This window comes from Bidens hawaiensis, unplaced genomic scaffold (assembly GCF_021521415.1).
Source record: "Bidens hawaiensis isolate Kalapana, Puna unplaced genomic scaffold, B.hawaiensis_p1.1 tig00026587_1, whole genome shotgun sequence".
In the NCBI taxonomy this organism is placed as follows: Eukaryota; Viridiplantae; Streptophyta; class Magnoliopsida; order Asterales; family Asteraceae; genus Bidens; species Bidens hawaiensis.
Genome location: NW_027494266.1, coordinates 253,340 through 273,600, shown reverse-complemented (window position 1 = coordinate 273,600; position 20,261 = coordinate 253,340). Strand labels below are relative to the sequence as shown.

General features: G+C 36.1%; 1 protein-coding gene and 1 pseudogene across 2 annotated transcripts; both read left to right on the top strand.

Annotated features, from left to right (window-relative positions):
• The first annotated feature begins 4,991 nt into the window (after positions 1-4,991).
• On the top strand, positions 4,992-7,117 carry LOC143573565 (16 kDa phloem protein 1-like). The gene is made up of 5 exons (XM_077058408.1): positions 4,992-5,158; positions 6,229-6,294; positions 6,603-6,741; positions 6,810-6,945; positions 7,022-7,117. The coding sequence occupies exons 1-5, from the start codon at positions 5,092-5,094 to the stop codon at positions 7,076-7,078; spliced, it is 465 nt and encodes a 154-aa protein (XP_076914523.1). The 5' UTR covers positions 4,992-5,091; the 3' UTR covers positions 7,079-7,117.
• A 9,087-nt stretch (positions 7,118-16,204) lies between these two features.
• Positions 16,205-20,261, top strand: LOC143573579 (protein INVOLVED IN DE NOVO 2-like; annotated as a pseudogene). The gene is made up of 7 exons (XR_013142454.1): positions 16,205-16,239; positions 17,487-18,406; positions 18,757-18,938; positions 19,021-19,110; positions 19,233-19,517; positions 19,585-19,789; positions 19,878-20,261. The product of XR_013142454.1 is annotated as a protein INVOLVED IN DE NOVO 2-like (transcript).

Below are 20,261 nucleotides of genomic sequence, written 5' to 3'. Positions count from 1 at the left end.
AGGTTGGGAATCCTCATAATATCCCGTATGGCTACGCGCCAAACTTCAAGGTTGGGAATCCTCATAATATCCCATATGGCTACGCGCCAAACTTCAAGGTTGGGAATCCTCATAATATCCCGTATGGCTACGCGCCAAACTTCAAGGTTGGGAATCCTCATAATATCCCATATGGACACGCGCCAAACTTAAGGGTTGGGAATCCTCATACCACATGCTCATGCACCACATATGCTCACGCATCACATATGCTCACGCATATTACACATGCTTACGCATCACATGCTCACACATATCACAGTCTACGCGCACGCGCATGCAACGTCTGCGCGCGGCGCGGGACATAAAGCCTACGCGCACGCGCATGCAACATCTGCGCGTGTCGCATAACACAAAACCAAAGTCTACGCGCACGCGCATGCAACATCTGCGCGTGGCGCGGGACATAAAGTAGCTCGTAAGCCGCCACACGCGCAAGCTCCACTATTATTACAGCTCATAAGACGCCTCGCACGCAAGCTGTTATTATTCTTTTAGCTCGTAAGACGCCTCGCGCGCAAGCTTTTATTATTCATACAGCTCATAAGACGCCTCGCGCGCAAGCTGTTATTATTCTTATAGCTCGTAAGACGCCTCGCGCGCAAGCTTTTATTATTCATACAGCTCATAAGACGCCTCGCGCGCAAGCTGTTATTATTCTTATAGCTCGTAAGACGCCTCGCGCGCAAGCTTTTATTATTCATACAGCTCATAAGACGCCTCGCGCGCAAGCTGTTATTATTCTTTTAGCTCGTAAGACGCCTCACGCGCAAGCTCCACTATTATTACAGCTCATAAGACGCCTCGCGCGTAAGCTGTTATTATTCTTATAGCTCGTAAGTCGCCTCACGCGCAAGCCTCATTATTATTATAGCTCGTAATCCGCTACTCGCGCAAGCTTTATTTTTCTTATAGCTCGTAAGCCGCAACTCGCGCAAGCTCCATTATTATTACAGCCCGTAAGCCGCCTTACGCGCTGGCTTTATTATTATTATAGCTTGTAAGCCGCAACTCGCGCAAGCTTTATTTTTCTCATAGCTCGTAAGCCGCAACTCGCGCAAGCTTCATTATTATTCTCATGGCTCGTAAGTCGCCTCACGCGCAAGCTTCATTATTATTATAGCTCATAAGCCGCCTCGCGCGCAAGCTGTTATTATTCTTTTAGCTCGTAAGACGCCTCGCGCGCAAGCTTTTATTATTCATACAGCTCATAAGACGCCTCGCGCGCAAGCTTTTATTATTCATACAGCTCATAAGACGCCTCGCGCGCAAGCTGTTACTATTCTTATAGCTCGTAAGTCGCCTCACGCGCAAGCTTTATTATTCTCATAACTCATAAGCTGCCTCGCGCGCAAGTTATGTTACATTATTATCAAGATGCGCGCCCCATCTTTTATCAGGCCTCGCGCCACTATGATGCGTGCCATATCTTATTTAAGCCAGGGCACCATCATCATCATAGGGACCGCAACATGTCACCATCATGAAGAAAACCTCCCAAAACTCAAAGACAATAAAGACAAGGCCAAAGAAAAGGGAAAAAACCTCCTCATAGCCTAACACACCTCATAAAGTCCAGCGCTCCACCTAGATGCTTGCGCGCCCAGGAGCAACGCTGGACTTGGGGGGGCTTGTAGGGGTATGGTACTAAACCCGGTTTTACGACCCTAAATTTATTATGTTTGGCTTATTTTATTATATGGACTGATACAATGTTATTGGGCTGAGGGGGTTTTGTGAAGGTAACCCTAACTGGGCTAGGCCCATTAGGGTACCATGATAGTGGCCATGAGACTCTCTATATAAGGAGGTCTCCACCTCCTTATCAAGGGGTCATGCTCAATAAGAGCCACCACCACTTTTTTGTGTCTGTAAACAAGAGATCTTTAGATTTCTTAGCAGTCACCTCCACACCCCCCAAAAAGCCATCGCAGGTCACCAGCAGCTGATGAAGAAGATCAAGACGTGGTTCGTTCATCTCGAAAATCCGTGGAAACATCGTCATGGATCAGGTCAGATTCATTTCGTGCTTCGACATAAATGATTTATAATGACTTTTTTATTTTTTGGTTTGATCGTAAGTATCATATTCGGGGCTCATAACTCCACATTCATCATTTGCTTGAGTAATGAAGTCACAACCTAAATGTTGAAAAGTTGGTAAGCATGTGCCCCTAACCTAGGATTCAACTCTAGTCAAAAAGCGGGTGGCCGTGTGAGGAGTTAAAGTGTAACCATGATTTACCTCGGATTCAAACTCTTATGATCTTATCTGCAAATTGTCCTTAGCAACAAAAATAAAAGTTAAAGTGTAGCTTCAAGAGATCTTCAATTATTAAATTATAAAGAACTTCTAGAGTTCCGATAAGTTATGATGACATAAATTTTTTTTTTACGATCTTGCACAAAGTAACATTGGTTAGCCTTGCCACATATAGAAGGTTTCTCTATGACCAAACTTCGGCCTTGAGAATAAGTGTCGGAGGTATTGAATTAGTGATGGTAAATGTAAAATGATTATGGTTCCTTACCGAGATCCTAGATGATGTATATATATTGCTGAGATATTTAGGTGATGACATAGCATGTGGTTCCTTATTCGAGTTAAATAATTTCACTTGGATGTTAACAGCTGTAAGTATGTTACCGGTGGTCCCTACTTTGTTACAATCGTATAATGATTTTTTTCAAGATCCGTATCATCTTCATATTCTTCAGGTTGATTTGGTCGTATTGAACTACCATCATACTCCCTGAATCATATTAACTTGACTACTCTTCATCATAATCTTTGTTTCATACCGGATATACCGAACCATCATCATACTTCAAAACAATTTGAGGTGTTACACTAATACACTTTGGTGTCATTAGTCAAAATACAATTATAAATTATAAACTGCCTACTGGTTAATTGAAAATAGTTTAGATTATCAAAAGTCAATTCATAAGGACACTTTGTACATTTCTTACAACTTTTGGCATGTCTTTTATCGCTTTTTATACTTTTAATTGTTTAATTTCTTGTAAGTAATTGCCCATTCATAGTTTGGATTATCAAAAATTCAATTAGTAAAGACACTTAAAACACTTTTTACAACTTTCAATATGTCTTTTAGCAAACATTTTTACTTTAATCATTTAATCTTTTAATTTGTATATAAATTGCTCATTCCTAGTTTACAAAATTAAAATTTACATGTTTGCAAAAACCAAATTGCTCATCCTAGTTTAAGTGTTATAGATTTAGTTTTGTGAATTTTCCGTTGCAACTGTCATGTTTGTATCATAGGATTTTTATATTTTAATAAAATCACCTCGCTTTCAAAAAAAACATTTACACTATAATATGTAGATTCTTTTCTTTCTTTTTTTGAGAAAAAAAGATGAGACTTTAAAGGAGATCGGTGTATCATGGGTGCGGATGGGCGGTAATAAAAACAAAACATATAATAAACTATTTTGGTTTGCTTTTATATGATTTCGGCAATATGACACGGAAAAAAGTAAATAAAAAACTTTTGACAAAAGAAATAAAAAAGTTCGTGCACGGTTTAAACGGATTAAAAACTGAATATATAATTTGGTTTGCTTTTATACGATTTCGGTAAAGTTCGGTTTTACTCAATCAGTTTGTAACTAGATAGTAGTGTACACGTCTAAATGTTGTTCCTAAACTATATTTATTCTAGAATTCATCGTTTGAAAAAAGCAAAGAATTAGTAACTTTTAAATTTTAACACTAATCAAAAGTTGGATTAATGAATAATGATGTTATCTTCATTTTCTATGAGCACTATTGGAAAAATATATTCACAGATACACAATACCAAATATTTCTTTAAAATAATATTAGAGAGTAAAATTGAAGCTTGGATTTTAAACTTCAGGTATAAACCTCCTCACGGTTGTCCCCTGGCTACCAAACAGTTTACTGAATATGACTATCTACTTATTCTAATCACCTTCTAAGTTCTAACGAGGGATAATATGTCAGTTACTTTATGTGTAGACTGGTAGAATGACCTATAAATAAAAGCGCCCTTGTAATATTTAGAACAATGAATTATATTACAATAAAATGTCTCCTATGTAAATTATATCTAAACGTTTGCTAGAACATCTAACACTTATATGAATTCATTTCTGTTTTACCTTCTCCATCTTTATTACAACGTCGTCCTATCAACGGTGACGAATGAAAACAACAAACGGTAGCGAGAGACACCAAGGCTCTAGACCTCAACTACATAGCCTAGTTGACACCACCAAGAACCATAACTAGTGACGTGTTGAGTGATGACACTTTTAAATATTTTCTTAAGATACGACAAAATCTAAAGACCCAATAGTTGCAAAGTTCGATTTCGAGCATGTTTTAGTAGTAATTTTTTAAAGTAACATTCAAAAATTATGTAATGACTAATGACATATTAACCGAGTCAATGGTTGACTTTGAAAAAATCAAAGATGTCACCATAGGAATCTTCAATTCTTCATGTCTCGTTCATGACAAGTACACCACTTTAGTAACCATTATGAAACTACAAGGAGGTTGTTTGGCCATTGCTTGAACATACAGGGATTTAACATGTAAATATTACAATTGTAAATGACGAAAATGCCCATTAATTAGCCAAAGTAAACAAAACGTTTATTTGTCCCGTATTTTTTTAAATCGCCAGAGCCGACATATTTTTTAGACATCCGACGAGATTTTTATAGCTTTTGGCGAGATTAACATGACACGTAGCCGAATCTTGTTGGTAGAAAATCTCGCCAGCTTCGATTAAAAAGTGTACGAGTGAACAATATTAAGGATGAACATTATGAGAAAAAGTGAGTCAAATAAACTTTTTGTTTACTTTAGCCGCTAAAATGGACATTTTCGTCATTTTCCTATATTACAAGTTAGTAGTCACGTCTTTTATTCTGTATATATGACGCTGCCATCTGCGTGTTATTTTCACTTTCATCATATTAAGCCTATTCTCCTCTGTAACTTTGTTTACTGTGTGTGTGAGAGAGAGAATCAGAGAAAGATAATTGAAGATGACGATCGGAGTAATGGAGGTGAATCTGGTGGATGCTCACGGTCTCACCAAATCCGATTTCTTTAGTAAGTATTCAAACTCTTATAATTTAGTGTATTTGACGTTAATTTTGACTTTTCTTGTAGTTCTGATGATAAATATGTGATTGTTGTTCAGTTTTACGCTTAATCGCACCTGTTTCTGGTGAATTTGTTTAAAATTTGAAATGATCAGCTGATTGAGGGGTTGTTAGTTTGTTACGTTCATGTTCGCAGTCAATTGCGGTGAATGAGACCGGCATGGGTGTAAACGGGTCACAAGCTACTTGATATTGGCTCGATAAAAAGCTCGAAACGAGCCGAGCCTTGTGTGGAAGTTCGTTTAGGTGCCAGTGTATATGTATGTTTTAATAAAGCTCGTTTAATTATCGAGCCCACTCTCGAGCCTTGTGTGGAAGTTCGTTTAGGTGCCAGTGTATATGTATGTTTTAAATCTTTTGTACCACTATGTATTAATTTCACACTGCTATTTCGAGCTCTGGCCGAGCTTTGGCTAGTTTAACGTAATGCACACTGGTTTTAGCGGAGCTTAGGTTCGTTAAGGTTTTTCTGAATTTATATAAAAAATAATAAAAAATGTATATAAAATATTTTAATAAATAATAAACGAACCGAACTCAAACGTTAGAAAAAGGGTTCGAAACAAGCCGAGCTAGAGCCTGAACTCTCGTAAGTCTAAACGAGCCAAGCTCGGGTGTGACTCGGCTCGGCTCGTCTCTTTTACATTTTAATTAGTCTCAAAAGTCAAAACTACGTCAAAAAACTGTTTATTGATTTTGGTGGTAGGCAGGCCGTAGGTAACCATTGAATGTTCAATAATTAATACTCTATTCAGCTTATTTTGGATAGTTGGAAGTTGGAACTACTATAATAAGCAGTAGATATATTGTGAAAGAGTATTGATCCTAACATCATTTAATCATTTTAGTTATTTTTAGGCCCCTCTTGATGACATTTGTACATTTTGATATATCATTATGGTTTGAAGCATATAGGATCTTGTTGATTGATATTGATATAAAGTGATATATTTATGTATTTTACAAAAAATTAAAATTATCAAATAACTTTATTGTCTTTCATTCATTTTGGTGCAGACAAAATAGACCCATATGTGTTGATCAAATACAGGAGCCAGGAGCACAAGAGCAGTATTGCCAAAGGTTATACCCTTACCTTGGTTGAAAATTGAAATTAAACACAATGTGGAAAAAAGAATGAACATTATTAATGTATAATCTAAGACTCTAAGTTACCATTTAAAAATAATGTGTGACAATAAATGTGATGAACACAGAGCTTGGGTTTATGTGATCAAAAAAAGAAAATCTATTTATATAAATAAGTTGTTTTTATGACTTGTATAAATATGAAATCCATACTGTTTATTGCATTGTGAACCTCTCAACATATATCATATTATTTTGAGTTTGATTTGCTCATGAAAAGATGTAACATTTAAATGATGCAGGGCAGGGAAAGAATCCAAAGTGGAATGAAAAGTTCACATTCCGGGTTGAATATCCAGGAGCAGACGATCAACCGACACTTGTTCTCAAGATTATGGACCATGACACCTTGTCATCTGATGACTACATTGGACAAACAACGTAAGACCGTGCAAATCTTTATTATTGTTTCACAAAAGAACCTACTTGTTAATCATATATGCATACAGAATATACTTGAAAGAGTTATTGGAGCTAGGAGTGGAGAACGGAACTGCAGAATTACGGGCTCAAAAGTACAGTGTTGTGGATAGCAATCAAAGCTACTCTGGAGATATTCGAGTGGGCATCACTTTCACCCCAAGGGTATTTAATCTACTTCATAGTTTATACATACCATTTGAAAATTTTATATTCAAGAATTGGATTTTAATCGATGCAGGCGGAAAATGAAAATTATGGACAGGAATTTGGAGGGTGGAAAGAGACCCAGTGGTGATTTATGTGTAATGTTTGATTCAAGTTGTGCAGGTTCTGTGTCTGAATTTTAGATGTTTGTAATGTGAGTTGTGTTGTGGTTGTTTTAGTGGCGGGAGAGTTCATGAACCTGTTAAAAGAATCTGTTAGTTATGTTAGTTTGTGATGGGTTTCTTTGTTTCTTTTACTTCTCTCTTGCAAGTGGACACAATCTGTTTTTCAAGGCAAATATTACGAAATTTATACAAGTAAAATCGAATGGTGTGAATTACAAAGTAAGATTGCATAACTACGTATGAGTTCAACTCTGCATGACCGCGGGTGATGACCTATTGCAGTTCGTTACAAAAAAACGTGAACGACTTCGATATCAACCAAGTCGAGATGTAGGGATAGTTGGGATGCACATTTACACTTGGTAAAGTTTTCATATCTAATAATGCTTCATTGAATGAACTCAATGAAATGCGTATAATCTTAACTCGTTGAGTTGAAATCAGTCAACAAGACCTTGGTGGAAAAGTAATTATGCAAGAAATAGTCAAAAGATTTATCAACTTCGAGAAGTTGTGGAAACGGTTGAACGTGAACAAAAGTCGTATGCTGATAAGAAGAAAAAAGATAACGTTTTTCTCGTATTTTCTTTTTTCGAATACCTAAGAAACCTTCAAGCTACACAATTGTGTTTATTCTTATCAAATGGTAGCATTTCGATCTGATCAAATTAAAAAAAATGCTTGTAAAAAAATGTATTTCAAAATTTTAATAAGAACCCATTCATCAAAGGATATATCAAAGCCACAATCAATCAAGCCGTTCTAGCTCAGTTGGTAGAGCGCGTGACTTTTAACAAGGTGGTCGTGAAGTCCCACCAGAGTTTCCTATCGTATCTCCATGCCACATCCATATCTAACAAATTACTTTTTCTTTTACTTAAAAGAACAAAACAAGACTTATATTCATCAAACAAAGACTAAAGTGTAGTTTTTTGTAAAAATTCTTGTTTTGTTGGCGGTTTTGGCCATTTAATTATACTTTTAAACTAGGGTTTTACCCGGCGCGTTGCGCCGGACAGGTTGGTAAAATTCAAGTGTCGTCGATCCCATCGTTGAGGCAATAAGTCGACTCGAATTCAATCGATTTCGGTGTTGTGCGTTAGGATATCGAAACTAAAACATAAACATAAAACAAAAAAAGTATAAAATTGAGGTGGACTAATGGGTGGTATCGGTCAGTAAAACCCGGACATTGGGAAGACCCCGAGTGTAGTTGATCTCGGGCGTTGAGACGGTGAGTGCACGTAAATTCGACCGGTTTCGTCACGTTCATTACAGTACCGGAGCCAAAACAAAAAAAAACATTGGCATTCGGTTGGTTTTCGTTACGTGCGTTACGATACCGGATTTATAACAAAATACGGTAAGTCTACGTGAATTCGGTCAGTTTCGGTGACGTTCTTTAGAATACCGGAAAAAAATTGTCATTCAGTCCGTTTTCGTTACGGTACCAAAGCGAAAAAATGGATTATATATATATATATATTGAGGTGCACGAATCATTGGTGTCCATCGGTAAACTTGGGCGTTGGTAAACTCGAGCGTTGTCGGTTCCGGACGTTAAGGCGATGAGTCTAGACGGAATCATTCAGTTTCTATCATGTTTGTTACGATACTGGAAGTCAATCAAACATAAGCCACAAAATTAACGTTTGGTTAGCTTTCGTAATTTCGCTACGATACTATAACTAAAAACAATAAAAAAAGCAAAAAAGAAACCGGAAAAAAAAACAATTGACAAGTACGGTGCCCTCAGCGGCACCAAACTTGTCAATTGTTATATATAACAATTGTAACTGAAAGTTTTCTTATTTTTTACTTAAAGTTTTCTTTATTTTCTTTTCTTTTTATCACTTTTAATTTATAATTTTATAGATTTAACCAAAATTTTATTAATTAAATAACCTACTTATTTGTTTTATAAAGACATATCCTTCTTATACTTAATTATTCTATTTTAATTATTATCATCCGTCTGAATAAGTTATATATTTTCTTATTTTTATTTTATAGATTTTTTTTAAAATTTTATTAAGAACCTAAGTAACTAATTTGATTTATAAAAATCTGTTTTATTACAAGTTTTCTAAAATTATTTGTTTGATTAAGCAATAATCTTTTATCATTTTACAACTATTAAGTTCCTTTTAATCGTACGCGCGATCTTCAATGGAGTCATAGAGACTGGGTTCTTCAACGGAGACATAGTTCAATCTTTATTTACAACAATTTGAGGAGGGCATGAGTGACTCACTGAAGAAAAACCTGAATATTTGTGATCTCCAGTTCAATCTTGTGGGCGTCCGGATTTACTACCAGTTGGCCTTCGGGCGGATACGTTTTCTCCGAAATTGGAAATAACTTGAAAGCCCTTAAGGGCTCCACACAACTAGGTTGAGTCACTTAGCCTTTTGTTATTGGATCACCCTGTACGAAATATCTAAACAATTCTCTGTTTGTTAGATGTGCAACATCTTAAGTTCCGAAAGAATAATGATGAATACAATGGTGGTAGAACACAGCAAATGTTATTGATATATGGGTCCGATCAACATCGAACTTGTGATATCCATTTGGGGAAGTGCCTGATCAGTTTGCATGTGGTAAGCATCACACTCACACACGTGATGATGGAATTGATAGCTCATAGCTTTTTACATCAATTGTATTTTTTTCCTAAAAATAAAAAAGATTTGTATGTATTGAGCGTGGAACATTCAAATTATTGTTCAAGATCATACTCCCCCACTAATATTATGTGTCCAAGACCTCTCACTGCACACAATTTGGTTTTATAATTTGTGTGTAAAAATATTGTTTTATTATAACTTAAATTCAACCCGTAAAAACTTGTGTTGCGTTCAACTTAATTTTTCACAAGCCGGTTGCGTTCGCGTATTTAAAACAATTTTTATAATACGCTAACATAAAATATGGATACCCAAAACAATTTCACGTACAAGAGGTAAACTTTATCTAAAATAAATAATAAATAAATATATATATATATATATATATAAGAAAAAGAAATAGTTATTTTTTGTATTTTTGTTGAAGACAGAGAGTTAATTATGATGAACACTAATTTAAAGGAGCTAGCAGAGACAACATGCAGGTGACATATATTATAGATCCTTACACTACACTCTACTCTACTCCAAATCACACCTCCCCCCATCATCTCTTTATCTCTCTATTTCTGTAATTCTTGAATACAATGAAATTTGAAGAGCTCATAATGCAGGAGTCTCAGGAGAAGCAAAAAACAATGGATCTTCAGCTAGAGGTCATATCTTTTTTCTATTTATTCATGTAGTAAACTTTTAATTAACGATCAAATAGTTGTAAATTTTGAAAATCAAATAGTTAGTAAGTATTCATATATTGATTTTTATATTGTAGTTATTGTAGGATGAGCCTTGTTTAGCTGCTTTGTCCCATTAGATATATCATATATCCAATAGTAGGATGAGCCTTGTTTATATATATATATATATATATATATATATATATATATATATATATATATATATATATATATATATTGTTATTTAGAACATTTAAAAAATAGTTTTCCAATCTTAAAGTATATGCTGAGAAAAGGGTTGTGTAGATTGAGCAACTTGAAGAAGAATTAGAGAATGAGTTGAATTTAACTAAAGTCTTGATGTATGCATTGGATGGTCCACTTCACCCTTGTAGCCCATGTTTATCCATTCAAACTCAACTTCGGTAAATAAAACATTTCATTCATTTTTTAATGAATGTCTCAGATATATGCCAAGCAAAGTCCTTGAGTTAAGATTTGAGGCACCAAATTTATAATGATATAAAATTATTGTTACCATATAGAGAATATAATTTTTAGTAGTATATAAGAGTAGCATAACTCATAATTCATTGTTTCATTGCAGATAAAATAACTACTAACAGAACTGGTTACAGTGGAAGAAGAAATCATGTGGCTTGAGAGGAAACTCCACAAGTTGAACCTCAGTTTATACTTGGAGAAAACACACACCAGAGAATGGGAATTGTCAACATTAAAAGAAGTTACCATTTTGGATCAACATATACAATGCCTATAATAGAGCTCAATCTATTTTTACTGAGAAAAGATATAGTATCAACTATTTTATTACATTTAAATGTGGGACCAACAGTGATACCTATTTTGATTTTATTTCAAAGTTTATGAATCGGAAAAATATTTATTTAAATAACTTAATACTTAATTAAAGAAATCTATATATGATGACCCAAAACAAAAAATATCTCACCTAAATCTCCCATTATACTTCAATGTTCAGTACCGATACAAAAAATGTTCAATTCAGTATAAGTACGGTACTTGTACGGAAGTCAAAAATTTGAGAAAAACCGTTACTCCTTCAATTCTACAACACAAAAAAAGAATAAAAAAAACTAGAGATGGAAATAATCAGAATGATTTTATTATTATTTTTTTAAACCCACAAGAAGATGGAGGCAAACATCACCAAGAAGAGAGAGAATCGAGTTCTACCATCCGGAATTACAACCCGATGGCAATTTTTATGGGGTGGCAGCGATGTTCCCGCGAACCCAGGCTACCCGCTATCATCCCCACCACCCTAATGTGTAGGAAAACTTAAAACAAGTTTAAGAGGTTATATTTAATTTAAACGAAATTTATTTTATCCACACTCAAACCAAAACGGTATAAGGAAAACTGGAAATAAATCCGTGAGATTTGAATAACCCAAAACAGCCCTTCAAATGAGAGAGAGAACACCAAATAATCCGTGAGATTTGAATTTCCCAAAATAGCCCTTCAAATCTCACGTCCACGTTAGTTTGTGATATTCCCTGTGAGTTTTCATGGTCGAATCAAATTAGGCCATGTGTTTTCCATTCCCACCTACCACTATTTTTCATCACAAATCTGTCGGAAACGTAACTTTTGACATCAAATATAACCTGAAGAAAACCAACTGTAACGTGATGTTTCAAGCAGTTTTCATCGGCAATGTGAGTTTTCAAATAAGATGATTTTTGAGTTATTTTGAAATTAATCTCCAAAGTTAATTTCCATATGAATTTCGTCTTTTAAAAAAAACCATATTCATCATCTTCTTCATCAAACTCCAAACTTAAATAATGGGAGTGAGTGACCAGTCCCTTGCATCCCTATCGCCGCACCGGCACCGGAATCCGATCAATCTGACCTTCCATTTGCAACTTAAGCACCGGTTCACCACGCGCCGCTTAGGACTGGTGCACGCGCTCGTCTCCACCGCCTCAAACCGCCGTTTTCTGGACAGATATGAGGTTTCGGTTTTGGTTTCCGGCACGACAGCGGAGTTAGGTCTGAATTCAACGGTAACGCGGGAGAGAGCTTATGTTGCTCAAAATTCATTTCATCATTACAGCCTCATTCGTAAACATAAAACAAGATCAAACAAATATATATATATATGTTTTGACTTTGGAGTGTGTTTGTGTATGTATGAATATAAAGAGACAGTCATACAGAAGTAGAGTAACCATGGTTAGAGCGAATCGGCATCGAAATCATCGGCTCGTCCGGAACCCCATTCGCTTGAGCAAATACCAACAAGTAACATTAATTAATACCTCCTCATCTGCCTATTTTCACCTTGGTTTGAGAGTGTCGATATGGGTTTGGTTCAGACATGGGTTTGGTTGGTGATGAGGGTTTGGTTTGAGAGTGTCGATATAGTGGTGGTGCGTGGTTGTGGTGGGCGTGGTGTCCGATAGCGTTAGGTGGCGGAGGAAATGGTGGAAGTTTGATGAAGACGATGAATATGATTTTTTTTAAAAGACGAAATTCATATGAAATTAGGAGATGAATTTCAAAATAACTCAAAAATCATCTTATTTGAAAGCTCACGTTGCCGATGAAAACAGCTTGAAACATCACGTTACAGTTGGTTTTCTTCATGTTATATTTGATGCCAAAAGTTACGTTGCCGACAGATTTGGGATGAAAAATAGCGTGGTAGGTGGTAATGGAAAACACATGACAGAATTTGATTTGACCACGAAAACTCACGGGGAATATCACAAACTAACGTGGACGTGAGATTTGAAGGGCTATTTTGGGAAATTCAAATCTCACGGGCTATTTGATGTTTTCTCTCTCGTTAAAAGGCTGTTTTGGTAATTTTCTCAATAAATAACTAATAAAAATATAAAATTGTTGTTGAAATGCATGTGAGTGAAGTAGGAGGGTACATGTAGACATGTAGTACAGAGACATGTAGGTTCAGACGCACAGTATAGGAGGGAATCACTGAAAGTCTATTGAGTAATGTAACAATCGGGTCGGCTCCGAGAAGGCGAAATTTTTTTTGGGTCGAAGAAGGAAATTTTATTAGGCCTTAAGTAAAAGAAACATTTTTTTGGGTTTAAACAATTTAATTTTAAATGGGCTTACTTAGTTATGATTTGAGTTTTGTATAAAAATATGGTTAAAAATGTTTCAAGTAAGATTAGAACCACAACCTTTTGGTTAGATGTCAACATCATTATCACTAAACCAAGCTAGTGGTTATGTAATTGTGCTGAAACATTAATTATACATATTTTTTTTTTGATAAAAATACATATAATTTTTTTGAAAAAAAAAATTCGGGCCTAGCGGGGTGTTGGGCATGTGGCCGTCGACTACCCCGCCATGCCTCAAAGACGGCCTTGATAACAATGATTCAGATCATCACGCTGTACTTTCGACACAAAATTACCTTCATATTATTATAGGAAAAACACCAAATAAAACCATTATATATGACATCTTAACTAAAATAGTAAAAAAAACACTAAATTTGCGTTGGTGACAATATGACATGGACCATTCAAGAAACATTATCATAACATGGAGAAAACTTTATTTGCTCCATAGTATCTAGTATCAACGATAATAACCTAATAATAATCTTGGCGGGTTATGTTTATGTTCGGCTAAGGATGTATCTACATATGCTTTTGTGACCTCAAGGGCTCAATCTTAGATGTTGCATGACCACATTATTCAGAATTGTGATATTGATGGGGTTGAATCCGATTATGGATATTCGATGGGTCCCTTACGCATGCTCCTTCCAGATTTTGATCTTAGTGATTTCTCTAATAAGGACACCTCCCCCCCCCCCCCCCTTTTTAAGTCCAACATGCTAAATGAAGTTCGATCTATCCCCTCGTCATAAAGTAATGTTTTAGTGTCCCCGGGCTCTTCAGACTCGTGATTTTCTGACAGACGTACCTATTAAAAGGACTAGGTCAACATATGCAGGCTTTGGAATACCGGCTAATGATCTTTCTATTTTCAATTGATAGGCATTGTTCAGTGTGTTGTAAGGCTTGTTTGGATTCTTTTGGCGAGCACGTAGTCCATAGTAAGGAGTTACCTGGGTTTAAATACATGCATGATTTGGTTAAGGGTGTTCTATGTGATGTTCTTAAGTGAGCAGGAATTTCTATTAAAAAGGAGGCTCCCGTGAATTTTTTATGGATCCGCTTGAAAGGAGGTCTACACTACGGGGCAAGCGACGTTTAAGGAAGAATCGTGGAAACTGCCTAAACACGAGAATGCTTGCTTAGAGAATCAACACGTGTTATCAATTTTGCTTTTGATACAATTGGTTTCTTAGACCAAGAGGGTGTGGAATTTTTTAGCCAGGTTCAACGGGTGGTGCGTTCTTCGACCCATGAGACCTCGAACTTTGTTTCTAGTAAATTAGTTTCGCTATCTAAAAGTGGGTTACAACGCAGCTTGATGCAAATTTACCTGTCACTTTATTGTAATCAGTTTGTTTTTTAATAGCAAAAAAAAATGTGATTTTAATATAATAATAATAATCCATTCTCAATAATCAATTCAAGAATCATGACTAACTAAATATGGAGACATTCTTTTCATAAGTTATACATTGCATACATTTTTATTTATTTTAGTTCTAGAGTTTTAACTCTTGTATATTGTATTTTTACCCTTTGTAATATTTTATTTAAAACGTCAGTGACGAAATCAGAAAATGTTCTAATATGAGTCGGAATTTTTTTAGGTCAATATTCAGTTGACTATCGTTACATAATTTTCTTTTATTCCGAGGGACCTAGTGCGGTGTTCCCGCTGGTACTGGGACACCTCGAGACCATTGTGGGGGCACTATGTCACCCTTAATGGGCAATTCTTTTACCAAGCGGGCTAGCCTAAACTGACGAATGTGAGCATTTATTAATTAAATATAAAATTTGCAGTTATTATGTAACGACTTATATTAAATTTATGATAATATTTTATTCATTGTGACATGAGATATAAGAGTAAATTACATTTTTCGTCCTTTACATTAGTTTCTTTTTTCAGTGGTAATCCTTTTTCTCTTTAGAGATATAATAATCCGTACTTTATATTTTACAATATTGCACGTAATGTTCTTTTCACTAATAGATCATCTAAATTGGAAAATCTAACACTCGTTAATGAAAATGATAGAACTTACAAGATTTTGAAACACAAAATACAAATTCTGATATTTTTAAACGGAAAGAACATCCAACCAATAAAAAAAATATTACAAACTTAAATGACGAAAACTGCAATTTAGACTTGAGATCCAATACACGACAAAAGCACTTGACTTAAACTTTCACCTTTTATCTCGAACTCCTCCTATTCACTTCACTTCATCCTACGTGTTCTTCTCCCTAAGGCTGAGGGGTGTGGAGCGCGAGAAAGGGCGCATGAGGTCATCCGCTCGCGCCCCGGGGCACGAGCACCACACCACCGAGGCGCGAGAGGGGCGCGAGCGCGGATTTCCAGGCGGGCGCAAGAGGGGTAGCGGCTGGGAGAACGCGTGAAGTGGCCTGGGAATGCGTAAATAGAGCCGTTGGGCTCTTTGTTTATTAAAAAAAAAAACCGCTCGTGCCCCCTCTCGCGCCCCTCCACACCAGGCCCCGGGGCGCGAGCACCACAACCAACACCCATCTTATCAAGTTTCTCTCTCTGCCACACGTCACAATATTATTGGCTGGAGCCCCCCAACTCGCGCCCCCTCTCGCGCCCCCCACACCCCTCAGCCTAACTAAAACCCTAATCCCCAATTTCTACCTTCACTTCCAGGTACGATCGATCAATCGATCTTGTACGCACTACCATACTAATTATAAATTGCTCAAATTCGTTTCAATTGTATGTTTCTTTAGTCTTTATTATGTTCTAATATTTATGTTTAGTTACTAATATTTGAAACTGAATTGCTGAGTGTGGGTTGTAATTTGATTTATATACATACTACATTTGGGTTTCCGTTCAGTAATCGTTAGCGTTTTGTGGGTTCATAAAAAGTTAGGTTTTTTGTTTCCAAAATTGCAAAAAAATTGAAGCTTTCACAAAATTGATCGAAATACAAGGCAAACGCCCAACAAAAATTCCGTGAAGAGGCTACCTCTGAATCGGTCAGATGTAGAGTGTGTTTGGTTCATTAAAAAGACACCCTCTTTGTGGTTTATAGAGCCTCTTAACGGGTAAGTTTCAGAAACATGATGAATGATTCAGAGGCTGCCTCTTAATCGGTCATGCCCCTTAATGGTTCAGCACAAGATTGCCAAACAACCACAAGTCGTTTAAGAATTATATTCATAGATCTTGAGGTCATAACATTAGTATTGATGTTTGAAATTTTGAATTGTTATAGTTATGATTTTCTAGTCATGTAAATTTGTGTTATTATTAGTGTAAATCTGCAAGAAACTGAGGGTGTTGGCTGGTAATTTTTGTTTTTGTTTATAAAGTCTTTTTTAATCTGTTACTAGTATGGTTTTGGTTTTTTAATTATTCTGTGTTACCAGTGGTTTACTGCTATTATTTTTAGTAATTTTTTTGTTTTGTTGATGTTTATGTTATGTGGATACTAACTACGCTTTACTTGTTATGTTATCTGTTACTTCTATAGTTTTTCTCATCATTTTGTGTTACAAGTAGTTTACTGCTATTATTTCTGGTTCCTTTTGTTTTGTTGATGTTTATGTTATTTGGATATTAAACTTGCATTTTCTTATGTAATCTGTTACTACTATAGTTTTCTCTCCATTTTGTTTATGTTATGTAGATACTATACTCACGTTTTATTTGTTATTTGTTAGTACTATGGTTTTCTCACCATTTTGTTTTACCAGTGGTTTACTGCTAAAAATATAATTTTTACTAATTGTTATCTGTTACTAGTATAGTTTTTTCTTCATTTTGTTACCGTAGACCCGACCTTACTACACGAGTGGGACTATCGTGGATATGTTTGTTTGTTCACTTGTTATGACTTATGACAATCCTTTTATAATTATTTTGGTTATTCTTATTATACTTTACAGAAAAAAATGGAGGATGATTATATGGATCAAAGCTCGGGAGGAGACACTGACGGAAGTGATTCCGAGGTCGAGCAATATGTGAAAGAATCTTATGAACAACTAAAAAGCGGAAAACGCCGAGTCAAGTTATCTGAAGAAGCCTTCACTTGCCCGTTTTGTCCCAACAAAAAAAAGCAAGATTATAAATACAAGGATCTTCTTCAACATGCTACAATGGTGGGTAAAAGTGACTCGAAAAAGAGAAATCCAAAAGACAAAGCTAACCATCTTGCTTTAGTCAAGTTTCTTTGAAAAAGACATAGCGCAAACCTCGGGCCCATCAAAGCCGATAGACGATATTGACCGCCTTGCAGACCATGATGGTGATGAGATGTTTGTATGGCCATGGAAGGGCATTGTTGTAAATCTCCCAATTGAGCTTAAAGACGGAGGGAAAAGCGGGTCAAACATGAGGGACCAGTTGACCGCGAGGGGGTTTAATCCCACGCGTGTTGTTCCACTGTGGAACTTCCGCGGTCACTCCGGATCCGCGATTGTTGAGTTTAACAAAGGGTGGGAAGGATTTAACAACGCCATGTCATTCGAGAAGGCTTATGAAGCGGATCATCACGGCAAGCGGGATTGGAAGGTTTTTAAAGATCAAAATTCTGAAATTTACGGTTGGGTAGCACGTGCTGATGATTTCGAAGGTCTTAATATTATTGGCGAGCATCTTCGCAAGATTGGCGATCTTAGAACCGTTTCTGATATTATGGCGGAAGAAGAGCGAAAGGCGAAGTTGCTCGTGTCGAATTTGACAACTGTTATTGAAGTGAAGAAACGACATTTTGAAGAAATGGAGAGTAAATTTATTGAGACTGAAAGTTCGTTAGGCAAGTTAATTGCTGAAAAAGATGTGCTTCATCAATCTTATAATGAAGGTTACGTTTTTGTTCTTAAAGATTATGCATAGGCCTGCGAGGCTGTAAATGAACTGTACGTTCAGGGAACAATTTGTGAATCGTTCGGCTGGTAGTTCGTTTATGTTCGTAAACGAATTGACATGAAAAGAATAACGAACATGAACACGTCTCTTAACGAATGAAGACGAACCATAAAACTATTTTCGTTTGATTGGTCTTGTTCGATTGTTTGTTCGGTTAAAGTTAAACGAACGAACACGAACATGCCCTGTTCGCGTACGTTCGGTTTGTTTACATGCGATTTATTCAGTTATATTATTAGACACTATATAGTATTTACTAAACTGTTTTAACTATTTGTTTATCAGATCTCAAGAAAATCCAGGTCGGCGCACGCGAGCATTTTCTAAAGATCTTTAATGATCATGAAAAGATTAAATTACGGCTGGTAAATGAAAAGAAGGAGCTCGAGCTTCGTGGGCAAGAGCTGGAAAAACGTGAGGTTTATAATGAAAACGAAAGGAAAAAGGTTTCTGAAGAGATGGAACAGGTGTTTTTTAAAATGTTAATGTATTAACCTTCTATTAATTCTACTTTGTTAACATTGGCTAATAGTTTTATTTTTATGTTAGAATGCTGCAAGAAACAGTTTGCTTCAAAGGGCATCTAATGAACAAAAGAAAGCCGATGAAAGTGTCATGAAACTTGCTGATGATCAAAAGGTTCGTGTTTTAACTTATAAAAAAAGATCATGTTTCGTGTTGTGGATGTTGATGATGATTTTTATTATTATTTTTATTATTATTATTATTATTATTATTATTATTATTATTATCAATTGCAGTGGGAAAAGGAAGAACTTCACAAGAAAATTATTTTACTCGAGAAACAACTAGACGCAAAGCAAGCGGTCGAGCTTGAAATAGAGCGTTTGAGGGGTCAGTTAAATGTTATGAAGCGCATGGGAGATGATGATTTAGAAGTCATGAAGAAAGTGGAAGACACACACAAAAACCTAAGGGAAAAAGAGGAAGAGCTTGACGATTTAGAAAGCTTGAATCAAACTGTCGTTGTTCAAGAACGTAAAAGCAATGACGAGTTGCAAGATGCACGCAAAGAATTAATCGATGCAAGTATTTTATAATAATCAATCACTTATGTTTTGTATTTATAATAATAATATATTATGTGTGTAGGGGTTGAAGGATCTATCAAGTGCACAAATCGGTGTGAAGAGAATGGGGGAGCTCGAGAATAAACCCTTTTTAGACGCTATGAAAAGGAAGTACGGGGAGAGATGCGGAGAATCGCGCCTCGGAAATGCGTTCGTTGTGGGAAGAATATCTCAGAGATCTGAACTGGCATCCGTTTGAAGTTGTAACAGTGAACGGGAGACCAAAGGTGCGCGTGGTTATCGGTTAACAAATATGTTGAAATTAGATTATTTATATTAAAACTTGTGGTTAAAAGTTTGATGTTATTGGTACAGCAAATTATTGATGAAAATGATGAGAAGCTGAAAGGTTTAAAGCGCGACATGGGTGAAGAAGTGTATAACGCTGTGACGACTGCTTTGATCGAGATTAATGATTATAATCCGAGTGGAATGTACATAACAACCGAGCTGTGGAACTTTACGGAAGGGAGGAAAGCTAGCTTGCAGGAGGGGGTTTCGTATCTTTTGAAGATGTGGGATGCTCAGAGGGATCAGAAGCGCAGGCGAGTCGTGTGATGGATCGTTTAGTTATGTGTTAATAATTGTTGGTGGCTAAATGTTTGTTGCATTTGGTCATGGGTTTATGGACTGCACTGTTTTAAGACTATGTTTGTTTTATGTAAAATAAGTGAAACTAGTAGAAATGAACGCGTGGGA

Excerpts from the sequence above, each read along its gene's own strand:
- LOC143573565 (XM_077058408.1), top strand. The coding sequence starts at position 5,092 with ATGACGATCGGAGTAATGGAGGTGAATCTGGTGGATGCTCACGGTCTC. Across the intron at positions 5,159-6,228 it reads CACCAAATCCGATTTCTTTA|ACAAAATAGACCCATATGTG; the intron begins GTAAGTATTCAA and ends ATTTTGGTGCAG. Across the intron at positions 6,946-7,021 it reads GCATCACTTTCACCCCAAGG|GCGGAAAATGAAAATTATGG; the intron begins GTATTTAATCTA and ends TAATCGATGCAG.